General features: G+C 46.5%; 1 protein-coding gene across 1 annotated transcript in view; it reads right to left on the bottom strand.

Moving 5' to 3' along the window:
* Positions 1 to 943: 943 nt before the first annotated feature.
* The window catches only part of TMEM86A (transmembrane protein 86A), a 28,055-nt gene continuing 16,557 nt past the window's right edge, over positions 944 to 12,441 (bottom strand). Inside the window, exons 2-3 of the mRNA XM_087745711.1 lie at positions 12,147 to 12,411; positions 944 to 7,916 (exon numbers count right to left, since the gene is read on the bottom strand). Of these exons, the coding sequence (XP_087601837.1) occupies positions 7,489 to 7,916; positions 12,147 to 12,411 (693 nt within the window). The 3' untranslated portion in view covers positions 944 to 7,488. The remainder of the gene's footprint in view (positions 7,917 to 12,146; positions 12,412 to 12,441) is intronic.

The following is a 12,441-nucleotide window of genomic DNA, read 5'->3' as shown; positions in this document are numbered from 1 at the left end:
GGAGCTAGGAAGAAGGTGTGAGGAAATAGGATGCTCCTCCCAGCAGGCCTCTAAGTTTTTGAAAGGAATTGTAAAAGACCAAATTAAAGAAAGAAGCACCCACTTTTGCCTGCTGTTAACCCCTGTAGGCTGCTTTGAAAAGAATTTGGTGGTATTTCTGCCTGGTACTGATTCATTCCCACATCAGGAACCACTCCACTTCGGAAGGGGGAGTATGAAGGAGTCTCTGTTAAGCCTGCGAGCAGATCCATTTAATGGACTAGGAGCAGTTACACACTCTGTGTTTCTATGCTATAAATCCTTGAAACCTGTTCCACTGGTGACAGATGGCCTGGTTCGGGATTAATGAAACCAAATATCTGTGCCACTGCATCAAACAGCTGAAGAAACTGGCATCAGATCTCTAACCAGAGAAAAATGTCCATACTACCCTACTTTTTCCTCCTGGAAATTTTGCTGGGGCGGGGGGAGAAGAGAGATTTGGCCATTTGTCTGGGATTTCTGGGCAGCGAGCAGCCTTCCCAGAGCAATCTTCTGCAGCAAGCTGCCTTCTCCCTGGAAGTGTGGACAAATGGCCATTGTATGCGGGATTGGCTGTAGCAGCAAGGGGCGAGCGTGCATCAGGGCTCCGCATCCCAGGTGCACCAGGGGCGTGTTGTAAGACGAGCCACGTGCCATCATCACGGTGTTGGATCGGTTTGTGTTGAATGTGCTCTGTGGCTGTGTTTCAGGGTTCCCAAGACAGGAAAACTGCAGCCAGCTGTTAGTGTTACTTGGCTTGTGTGGGGTGCTGCATAGCTCCAGGGCAGAGCCACACGACTGATGGGCATAACAGTGGCACAAAACTGCCCGCCACAGAGGTTCAGTTGGCTACCTACTCCGTGCTGAAGCTGTCACAAAAACAGAAAATGAGCAAGGAGGCATTGTATCTGCACAGTAAAAATACCCAGTAAATTAATATTTTTAATTGCTGTTACACAGAGAAGAAACAAGAAAAAAATACATTCCAAACAAAGAATTAAAATAGTAAAATCAGCATAAAAATGTGTTAAGAAAAGATCCCAGATCAAGCGGCTGTACTGCACGTGGTGACCTTTACAGTCACAGTAAAGGAAGTAAGTGCTAGAGACTTTCAGACGTGGCAAAATGCTTGACTCCCCGGGGGAGAGCAGCTGCTTCGGTCACATCTTTCAGTGCACTCTGCCTGGAATGCGTGGGAGAGGGGCTGGAGCGAGAGGCTCGCATGGGTACAAGACATGGAGATTAGTGTTCAGGACAGACCAGCCAGTCTGCAGCCTCAGCCAGGCAGAACTACTGCTTACCCAATTGCATTGCTTTTTCCTTCCCCGTTTGGTTTTTTTTTTTGTTGTTTTCTAGTTTTTGGAGATTTATTTAACAAAGCGTCAGGTTCTGCTGCCCTGACCCTGCCAGCACCGTAGGCTTGGAGCAAGCCTCCCCAGGTGAACTGGGAGCAAGGCTTGGTCCAGCAGGATCCTGCACAAGCAAGGTCTAGATACGTGTGTTTGTACCGATTCAGCACCATCGCCCAACGGGCTGGCTTTGGTTTCTTGCTTTTTATCTGTCAGGAAAAGGTTTCTTTTATTTCCTGATGCTGCCTCTGTCTTTTGACTGATCCGAATTGGCCCAGTCGTGCTCCCACTGCAGTCTCAGTGGCTCGGCCCCTGCATCCCTCTTATATGATACTGGCCTTGTGCTTCAGCCTCACTGTTGAGCTGTCACACCACTCCAGTAGCTCATCCTACAGCAGCATAGTGTCACCACAGAAACAATACAAGCCACAGAAGTTTTGCCATTCCTGCCAACTGGCTACCTTTTTTCATTTGTAGTCTATCTAGAGTTGTATATTTTTATTCTTTACAATAAGAGCAAAAATAAAATAACATTAAGAAAATTTTCCTTCAAACTAAGAAAACTAAAACCCATCAAACATTTTAAAGAAACCATAAAAATTTGCATTGTGTTTGCTTCTGAGTTCATATTAAGATAAGATTTTACTGCAGCTGCTTCAAAATTATGGTCCATTTCACATATACACAGCTCATGTTCCTTGGTGTGTAATTCCTTGCCTTCATTTGTGTTTGTACAGCAGCTAGTGCTACCAGAACTAAGAAGTTTCTAGCTGTGGTCCAGATTTGAAATCAGTGAACAATGACATTTTTATACTAGTTGAGAACATGGTGATGGTTTAGAGCTGTATTTCTAGATCAACTTTTGTTCTGGGCCCTAGGACTGGTGGTACAAGCACTTCCTTCGCTACAGAACCTGCTATTTCTTTGATTTAGGTGAAAAGGATGATGTGCTGTCCTTATTGATGTGCTCAAGAATGATGTGCTGTCCTTATTGATTCTATCAAGGCCTTCCTTCTCTGCTGATTTTAAAGCCAGTAAAACTTACATTCAGAGAAAGTAAACATCCCTTTGCAAGCTGTCCCATGAAACCTAGCTGACCTTCTCCAGAATGAAGGTTGAACAGAATAACTTCATTTTCTGTTCCAGTCATAGCAGACTGTGACAGCACTGTGTTTTGGCTGGATTAGATTTATTCTAGCTAACAGTCAGGGATAAGACCAAACTGCAAAATTTGGATGCAAGGTTCAAGTCTAAGAATTTGGTTGAGGCTTTTAGAAGAACTAAAAACCATCTGCAAAACTGAAATTAGAGTTCAGACTTTTCAGCTAAACCCTTCTCAGAGTTCAAGCGCAGCTGAGCCCATCCTGTTAACCAGTATAAATAAATATTTTGCATTTGCTTTCCATCTGATGCAAATTGAAAAGGCAGTCACACATTCCATGCTTTAACAGAAGTCCTGCAGATCCCTAAAAGCATTTTTAACACTAAGGTAGGATAATACTTGGGACTCATATGGCACTTTACATCTTCAAAGCGCTGTATAAGCATTAATCCTCACAGCATCCTTGTGAGGTAGTTAAGTGCTAATATCCCCATTTTAGAAATGGGGTGAAGGCCTGGTCCCCTGCTGTTGTAACTTGGCATAGCACTGGCCCTCATACACTTGTGCCTTTTTACACCAGAGCAGGACCTGGCCCCCGAAGATTTAAGTGACTTACCCAAGGCCACAAAAGGAGCAAGCATGGATAGAAGGAAGGAGAAGTACCCAGGAGGACTTCTGTCATGAGAAGTCAGCAACTTCCCATTCTCTTCAAGAACGCAGTTATGATGCCTCTGCTTAAAAGAGCCCCTGTCTGTATCCAGAAACCAAGCAAAGAGAAGATGCGCCTGCCACTGAGCTTTACAGTTGCTGTTTGCTTTGATCTCCTTCTTCCAGAACAGCTCCCCAAATTACCATGACAGCAAGCTGAAAATATACAGGTGTTAGTGTCAAACTACAGGACCGGAAAACTTTGAAAAGCCACTACAAAATTCTGCAAAGTTTGTTCTGGGAATTTTATGTATTTGTGTAAAAATATATCAATTACCTCCACTGATTACAACAGGAAATCTTCAGCAATTTACTTAAAAGCCACATTAGACTAATTCTTAAACCAATCAGTCTTACAGTTGCCTCAGTATGGAGCAGTAAGAAGCCAGGTATTAAGAACGAATACAATTTTCTTGGTAGAGTAGGAGTAAAGCTGTTAAAATCCTCTGGCTTTGGTCTTCTCAACCCGCCATTTCTACACCAGCTTCACCCTGCTGACATCAGTGTGACTGGCACAGCCCAGAAGCATTACTAGCATCTAAAAACCAGTTGCAATTAGCATTGCTTCTTTGACTTCGTTGGGAGTTCTGTGTGAGGAGGATCTATCTACAGAAAGAAATACAAAGCTGAAATAAATGTGCTATATCTTCTATATGTCCAAATAAGGAGCCAAAGGATCTCCAAGAGGGTGATAACTACAGAAAGAAAAGAGAGCGAAAGTAATCGGACCATATGGGTAACCTCAAGTGGCCATAGACGGGAATTGCAGAGGGGTGTTTGAATACAGCAGTGTGAAAAGAAAGCCTCTGTACTTAGCAAGCAAAGGAGCTGATACTGCTGGGGCCAGGGACACTACACCACTGGGGTGCTTCATTCCCTCTGTAATGTCCCTGGGCCAAAGACTGGGTGCTTTTCAAAGACTGTACCCCTGGAAAGGAGAAGAATGGATCAAACCTCACAGTTTTACAGTGCAAAGAGACAAGAAGAAGGTCCACAAAGGCAGTGCCAGACAGTCACATGATTCCCACTTCTTGTTTGCTCCCTTTCAAAGTGAAGATTGCCCTCGCTGGGGTTGAGGGAACAGTTTTAATCCCAAGAAAAGGTATTTAACAGACTGTCAGAAACCGCTTAGTGTTTCTCAGGGTTTATGAAACTCAGAATTGTGTTAAATCAGTGTCCACAGCAGCTTGTCTCTTCCCAGCAGGAAAGAGCCTCCAGGAAAATGGTCTCATTCAAGTAATATGGATTAAAAGGAGGAATGCAGAGCGGGAGAGAGATTTTGAAGATTGAGAGCCTTCGCTGGTGAACCTCCGAGCCAGCCAGGACTCTCCCTGACTTTGTATGCTGAGGGCTCTGCCTCGCGTTCCTGGGAAGGCTGAAGCCGTTGCAGCACTGGGACAGAGCCAGTGTGGCTGGCCAGGATGCATCCCAGCCAGCCCGCTCCAGGTGAGGGGACAGCGAGGGAACAACAGCCCACTTGGGCTGCACATGTTTCTGCCGTCCCAGCTACAGCCACCCAGAGACCTCTGCTGCCAGAAACTGCACCTCTGATGGCCAGTGGCGAGGAGAGGGCAGGCCTCCCAATAACACTTAAAAGATCCTTTTCTGCCAATATCCAGCAGCTGATGGTGGAGCAGGATAACAAAGTGAGCCATGATGAAAAAGCACACAGAAAAGCAACTCAGCCACTTTCAGGAAACTGAAGACTACTCGTTTCTAGAGGGGAAGAAAGAGATAATCAAAATTGTAACTTTTAAATAAAGGTTACTTTATCACAATTTTCCTCAAAGCAAAGGGAAGCTCAGGGGGCGGGGGGCTCCTCTGAAGAACTGCCAGCTAAGGACTGAGTGTGCTGGACTGACCCATGACAAGGAGCTGTAGATCAGACTGAAATGTGCTGTTTGCTGACATGCTGGGAGGACGGTGGGGTTCACCTCAAATGCTTAGATTTCCTCTTAGCTGGGTCAGTCTGTTGCAGGAAGAGATTTGCAAACAGTCAAGCTGAGTAACAGCAGGTGACATCCGCAGAGAGCGACACTGTAGGGTTCAAGCTGCGGCCAGGAGATAAGCAATGCTGATGAATGAAGATGCTTTATGGCTCTAAATTCCCTTAGCAGTTTACTCCAGGCAGGCCTCCGTGTGCCAGTGAATGAATACTGACAATATTACACAACAGCATTAAAGGGAAGAGATTACACGGGGCTGTGCTATTTACAATGCTTTCCCTCTCAATAATGCAGCTGACCTTTCTGATCTCCGTCTGAAAAGCAGCAGATGACTCCACGGGGTCAGGATGGTTAACCTAGATTTTTGTAATACTGGCTGCATTTGCACTAATGCAGCAGTCACGGGGAGGCAATGGCTATTCCACACCCAGTCCCACCACATGAGGCTGGGGAGGAGCAGGAGACCCACTTAGCACCTCTCAACACCACAGGAAAAGCCAGTAGGGTTGCCTCAGCTGCCCCCTGACCCTGCGCCACTCCTCGCAAAGAGGAATTCCTTCTCTGCCAAATGTGCAGGGACTCCTTGCCAGGCTTTCGCCTGGAATGGTCTGGGCACACTAGGTATGGAGACTGTGGTGATTTTCAGCCCACGAGGCTGCTCTGGAGGGCCGCCCCTCCTGTTTGCTCTGCCCACGTAAGCATGTGCGAGGAGCTGTTGGGGCATACATGGATTTGAGTCTGTTTTGGTTGTCCCTGTTTGGCTGCAGGTTTGAAAAGGTACAGAAACCCTCAGCAAGCTTCCTTTGCGCACCTGAGCGTGCTCGTGTCTTAAGCCACTGGGGAGCGTCTCAGCCCATGGGAGCAGCCCTAGGACAGACAGAAGGAAAAAGCACATTCAAGATAGATAGTTTCAAACAGAAACAGAGCTTGCTGTTAGATATCCTAAATAAAAGGAAAAAAATACACATATGATCACAAATAAACTTGGATTAAAAATCAAGGCAACCTCTTCCTGTATCTTTTTAAGAGAGTCTGAAGTCAGAAGTAATCTTGCTTCAGCAGATTGGCAGAAAAACCAACCAAAGAATTTGGATCAGAATTAAACAGGCTTTCCCAGCCCTGATGGCTCTCACATTCTCACTGCATCCACGTGAGTTTGAGAAAGAAGCAGGAGGCACTTCGAACAGACAGGACGGTGCTTTTCAGGAAGCTCTGCTGAAAAGGGGCTTTCCAAAAACAAGTGGTGCAAAGCCGATCGTTTACCACCAGCTGGCAAAACACAGCAACAATCTACATCCAAAATCAGGGCCTTGACCATGGGAAATGCTCACACGAAGATTCAAGGGATACTGCAAGCAGCAGTACTGTAAAGCTTAATGAGTATATGGAATATTATTTGTTAGGATACTGGGGAAAAAAAGGCATAAAGGTTAGATTCCTGTCTGCTGTACTAAGGACATTAGGACATACATTAGTAAGACACGTGCTCAAATTCCTGCTGTAAAAATCAAAGTTCGTCATGTGCTGCCCATTACATCTCAGCTGTCACTGGTGGCTGCAGACACAGCGTAACTGCATGCACGGCGGGGGAGAACGCACTGGCCTGACTACGTAGATGTCCCTGAAATCCCACCAAACTCCTAGTTCTGCCACACACGGCAACACTTGACAGGCACCTATAGACCTGCCCTGGAGGAGTGATCAGCAGCGATCAAAGCACACAGCACTGCGTGTCGGCACACCTCTTGCTCTGTGCTCTCTGCTTGGTGTTTTGCCTTCATTCTGGTTCTGCTGGGGGCTGCCCCACATGCTGTCGTTGACTCCAAAGCTCAGCCCTCATCTGGATATGCCATTTTTACTCTACCTCCAGGCTTCCTTTAAGCAGAGGCAATAGCTCCAGTTTGTGTACCGAGTTTGTAATGCACAAAAAGAGACGAACCAGTTAAATTCATTTTTACCTATGATTTTAGCAGAGATCTGTGCCTGTCTGCCTACTGTTGAAAGCAAGTCTTCTAGCACAGTGCATGGCCAAACCTCCTTTCCATCAGCCCTCCTCTTCCCAGACATCCAGCATCAGTTTCAAGACTAATAAGTAAAATGCAGTAGTACACCACTTCCAAGGAGGAAAAATTGAATGAGTAGCTACTGCAGGGACAGTCTAAGCTTTCTGATGTGGACTCCACACTGAAGTAAGCTGTATTCAGAGAAAGCCATTGAAAAAAAAGCCCCAAAGGTAACGCTTCAAAGAAGCAAAATCAACATCACCAATGTGCCTAGAGAAATGGAGATCTCTCTCAGGGGTGAATGCAGCTACAGCACCTGAGATATAACCCACATTGTTCACAGACTATTGGCACTCCACCTAGCTCCTCTTTCTGAAGTCCTCTTCATCTCTGCTCTCTACAGCTGATAGTGCAATAAGCATTTGGGCTGCATAGTAAGTAGCCATGATGATGAAGCGCGAGTAGGGCACAGGAAAGCAGAACTTGTTAAGTGCAATGGTCAGATCCGACACCATGAACAGCATTGCGCCGATGCAGGCCGAGAGCTTGGTCCATGTCCAGAGGTCGTTGCAGAGCTGCATGCCAGCGACCGCTCGCCAGCCCATGAAGCCAATCAAGGCGATGTAGACAGCTACCAGGTAGGTGAATGGGCCTGAGAGGTAGGAGTACAGGAAGGCATAACAGGAACTGGAAACAAGGCCCATCAACAAGCCGGCTTTGAGGTCCAAAGGCTTCATGCCGAAGGCTGAAGAGTACAGGATGTGTGTGATGGCGAACATCAGCAGACCTGGAAAGAGGCATTGACATAGCAAATGTGACCTTTCATCAGTGACTGGCAGTTGGTAGCAGAAGAAAACATGTGGCTATACTGGGTTTTAAATATACCCCAACAAGCACAGGCTTAGGTGTACTTGCAGTGGTACAACCCTTAACATATGGGAACCATACTGACCACTTGGGACCATTGTAATATAAAAATCCGTGCATAGGAGATTGGCCTTAGCACCAAGCTCCCACCCTAAGAAAAAGCCCCAGCGCATCTACAGCTGCAGCCAAGTACTGCTCTGTGCGATGCAAGCCTTTTTGCTGAGGGGCCAGGTGAGCTAAGCTGCTGTTGAAAAACAAAGCTTGTTTTTCAGGTGGTTCCTCCTCGCCTGCTTTGGATGGAAGGGTGGGGGCAAGGCAGACCAAAGATCGTCCCCTCTAACTATCCGAAGTGTTTTGCTCATAGGTCACATGTGGAACAGGAAGGCTGGTATCAGAGCAGTGTAGGAACAAAACGTGAAAAAAGATACCAATCCCTCCGAACCCAGACAAAAAGCCTGACTGTATTTAGCCAGAAACCCAAAGGCACTCAGGCACTAAATCTGGCTTTTACTCCATCTCTGCCCATAACTAGGAGAAACCTAAGCTGGAAAGAGGCAGCTGGCATATTTCAGGAACTGCACCAATGTGATCTGCCAAAAATTTTATGGCTATTTGCAAGATTCAGATGAACCTTAGCTGGAATCAATCAGTGAAAATAAAATGCCGGCTTCCCTTTGAAGTGCAACACCCCTGAAAAATGCCAGATGTGGGTGTTGGAAGGTACTGCCCATGTTATTCACTTGCCACTAATCCATTTGACAAAAAAATGTCACAATGTGTTGGTACAGCTGCTGACTACTAGTTGTCATGCCAATTGTAGATAATGGGCCCCAAACTGAGTCCTGGTCCTCTGGTTCCCAGACCCACACACGGTGCAGCTGCAGGCTGTCCCACTTTATCCTGGCAGGGTTGTTAGAGTAGCTGGAAGTTTTCATGCAGCAATAAAGCATGAAATAGAGAAAAGGATCTGGGAAGCTGAGTGCTCCAGCAGGAGACTTCTTTACATTTAAAGCATGATGCTGTGGTGTAAAGGTCAATCACTAAAACCTGCTGCTGGCGGACATTTCTTCATCCTCACACTCTCGTGTTGAGGCAGCTCAAAGAAGGGGAAGTGTCTCCCTGCCTTTGAGAAGGACCAGATGGGACATCCACTGAAAGCTCAGCCATGGTGGGATGAGAGAGGAACCCGCAGGAGGGAGGGGGGTGGCAGGGATCTGGTCTGCGAGTGAGGCTGGAGAAAATGGACAGTATGAAGGGTAAGGAAGAGAAGTGCAAAGAAGGGAAATGAGAAGTTGATGTTTTACAGAACTATTACACATCATGGGCACAGCACTGAGGAAACCGAGGAGGGATTTAGGACAAGAACTGTTATGGTGCAGGAAAAGTTAGAGCCCTGGGGGCAGTAAGGAGAAGAAGGTTACTTTGCCCTAGCAGTGAGGAGTGGCTTTGCCTTCAATGGCATTATATGGAGAGTTCTGGGATGGGAAACTGAAGAATATGTTCTCCTTCATGCAGGCAGCTGGCAACGAGGAGGAGAAGGAGATGACAGGATGTGGCAGCCAAGCAGAAGCCCAGAAAGGCAGAAGGAGTTTTGTGATATGTGATAAGGCTGGTCACAAACAAGAGTCACCTCCCGGGTTTGCTCATTCAACACCCATAAATCAAGCCACAAACTGGGGAAACCTGTGACGGCTGCACAGGGAGGGTGCATTTCTCCCGCATTTCTCAGCCTTTGGCTTGGCCCTCCCAACCACATCAGGCAGATCAGCCCTTCTCCTCTCTGTCGGCTTCCGTCCCCTTCCCTGCCCCTGGAGTTTCCCCTCAGGCTGGCAAGAAGTCCTTTTTGTTAGTCCCTGTCTTCTTCACCAAATGCATAAATTGTTTCTAAGTGCCTCCTATCAAAGGAGGTGGATGTTAACACTGTAAAGTATCTTCCACATGCAGTAAGATACTAGTCAGAAAATAGCGTGTTATTAGTGGACTGAAACAGCAAAAATGAAAAAAAGTCAAGTGTGCCAGGAGTAGGTTCCCAGGCTCTCACTTCCCTATAAAGTAATGAACAAATGTCCTTTTATAAACTCATTGTCTCAAAAGCTATTCAAATCAGCCCAGTTCCCAACCCCTTTTTTTCCAGCCTGAAAGCCATAGAAATTGAACAGAAAGTACATTTTTATCTAGTATTTCCTCTTATTCTCCTGAAATTTCAAATTCCCACAAACGATGATGTCAAAAGGTTGAATATTGTCAGTTGTCAACAACAGCAGCCTGCTGAGTTTTAAATAGGAGAAAATACGTTTTGCAGGAGAGGTGAAGGATGAAGTGGGGTGGTGCGCTTTATCTGCTAACAGCTGAAATGCAAATGTGAACACTTCACTACGGAAGATGGTAGCTCAGATTAGCATGGACTGAGGCAGGCAGGAGATGGCCAGGATGAAGGCTGAGATTTTCAAAATGCTCCAAAAGAGCCCTTCTTAAGAAGAAGAAGAAAAATGTGTCTAAACCCACAAAGCAACACTTCTTAGTTGTGAGACTAGGGTTGAAAATCCAACTTATTTGCAGATTAAAACACATTAGCCAGATACTGAATGGCCTTGACTGGTTGACCTTCCTCTAGCACTAAATTGGAGAGGCAACTCGGAGATATCCCAGCCACGTGGGAATGGAGAAGCTCAGAACAGTCCATGTACAAAAACGGTCATGGTGAGAATCAGGGCTTGAATGTTTTCCAAGCCACAGCTCAAGGAGCAACTCCAGGAGGCAAAAACGAAGCACAAGCAGTCGGGCTGAGGCGACCTGCACTGAGCTGGGTACCCCTGCTAGGAGGAGGCCTGCTGGTGGGAGCGCCAACACTGAGCACCGAGGGGATGGCACACCAAGAGAAGGCGGGAGCTCCTCAACAACGTGCCCAAGGTTCAGCCAGATGGATCCAATCCTCAGGGCCTAATCTAAACCCCACCAAAATCAGTATAAATTTTTACATGAACTTTTAATGAGACTGGGATAAGCCTTTGGGAAGCAGGATTAAAACCAGCTTCAGAGCATTTGGCCTTTCATATCTGGCATTTCACACACTTCCCTCTCATAAGGAAAGAGCTTGTGGGAATCCCAGAATAAAACTAAATACTGACCTCATGAGAGGGGGAAAAATAAGCCTTTGACTTTCAGAGCTGACAACAGCACAAGTCAGAAAAGTTCCCTCGTCTCATCACATTTTCCAGTGGGACAGTCACAGCAGCCAGTTAATGGTGGGTGTTAACGTGAGATCCCTGTGCTGGTTAAATTAACTGCAGAAACCCCACCAGTCAGTTTAGTGAAGGACTCCACTGCTGCTGATTTCTTGTGACAGTCCAAGCCCAGGGAAAGTGTTGCTGCAGGCAGGTTCAATGTGGCTTTAAATGATTAATCTAAATCATTATGTTCTAGTCTGCAAACTAGCAAAATAAACCAAGCTTGTTTTGCTCTGAGAGATGTGGATCTTTCTGTAGAGAAGACAGGCCATTGTGGTAAGGTTTGTCCTTGATTCCCCATCATTTACAAGCCTTGCAAATCAGACATGTCTTGTACAACAGGCTGCATGATTCATACTGATGAACCTGCAAGTAGGACAAGATTTCTGAGGCTTTGGTTTATAGCATCCACTTAAACACCTGCCCCAGGTTACAGGCTTGTCTATCAAAACATAAGGGTCCTCTCCACCTGTTCTCCACTGAGGACCTTTGCACCATGTATCCTATTTCTGATCCTTGTAGCCAAGGGCTGACAGATCTCCCTGCAGAGAGATAGGAGGTAGATACTTCCCGTAGCTTCATGGGAGCTGCCAAGTGCCATGAGCATTTCCTTCTCTTCCCCAGGTATTCTGTCCATGCCACCTTCCCAGCTCCAGCCAGCTGAGATGCCGTGAGCACATGCCAGGGAACCAGACCTGCCCCAATTACCTCTCTGACCTCAAGAGAAGCTCAAGAGAAAGACTCATCCGTGGTGTGACTCCTCTAACCATGATGGATTTTAGTCAAGGGATGAGTGCTTCCCACTGCCTGGGGCTTAAGCTGTACATAAATAAACAAAACACGTGGCCCAGCAACTCATTACTAAATAAAGAGGGTAACAGCTGGACACTGTGGCATCCCTTTAGGACTGACACCGCACTCACCATGAATGAAGTAGCCCTGCTCCTGCCAGATGAGAAAGGCGTCTCCCACTGCCGAGAATATGAGTCCTGCTAGGATGCGGCTGGCACTCCGGTGTGACACTAAGAAGTTAATTCCATGAGCCAGAAGGAAAACCCACAAGCAGAATATGGGCAGACATTTGATGAGGGCACTGAACCAGGAGGGGCTTGAAGTTGGCAGCCAGAGGACAAAATAGACACAAGTGGCTTTAAAGAAGGGCACCAGTTTGGGGCCTTCACTCTTCACCTAAAAGAAACAGACATTAAAAAAAGAGAA

The sequence above is a fragment of the Nipponia nippon genome, unplaced genomic scaffold, assembly GCF_047370975.1.
Source record: "Nipponia nippon isolate SJK-2023a ecotype South Korea unplaced genomic scaffold, ASM4737097v1 scaffold_10, whole genome shotgun sequence".
NCBI lineage: Eukaryota > Metazoa > Chordata > Aves > Pelecaniformes > Threskiornithidae > Nipponia > Nipponia nippon.
The sequence above is the reverse complement of the archived record's forward strand: the minus strand, read 5'-3'. Positions and strand labels throughout refer to the sequence as shown.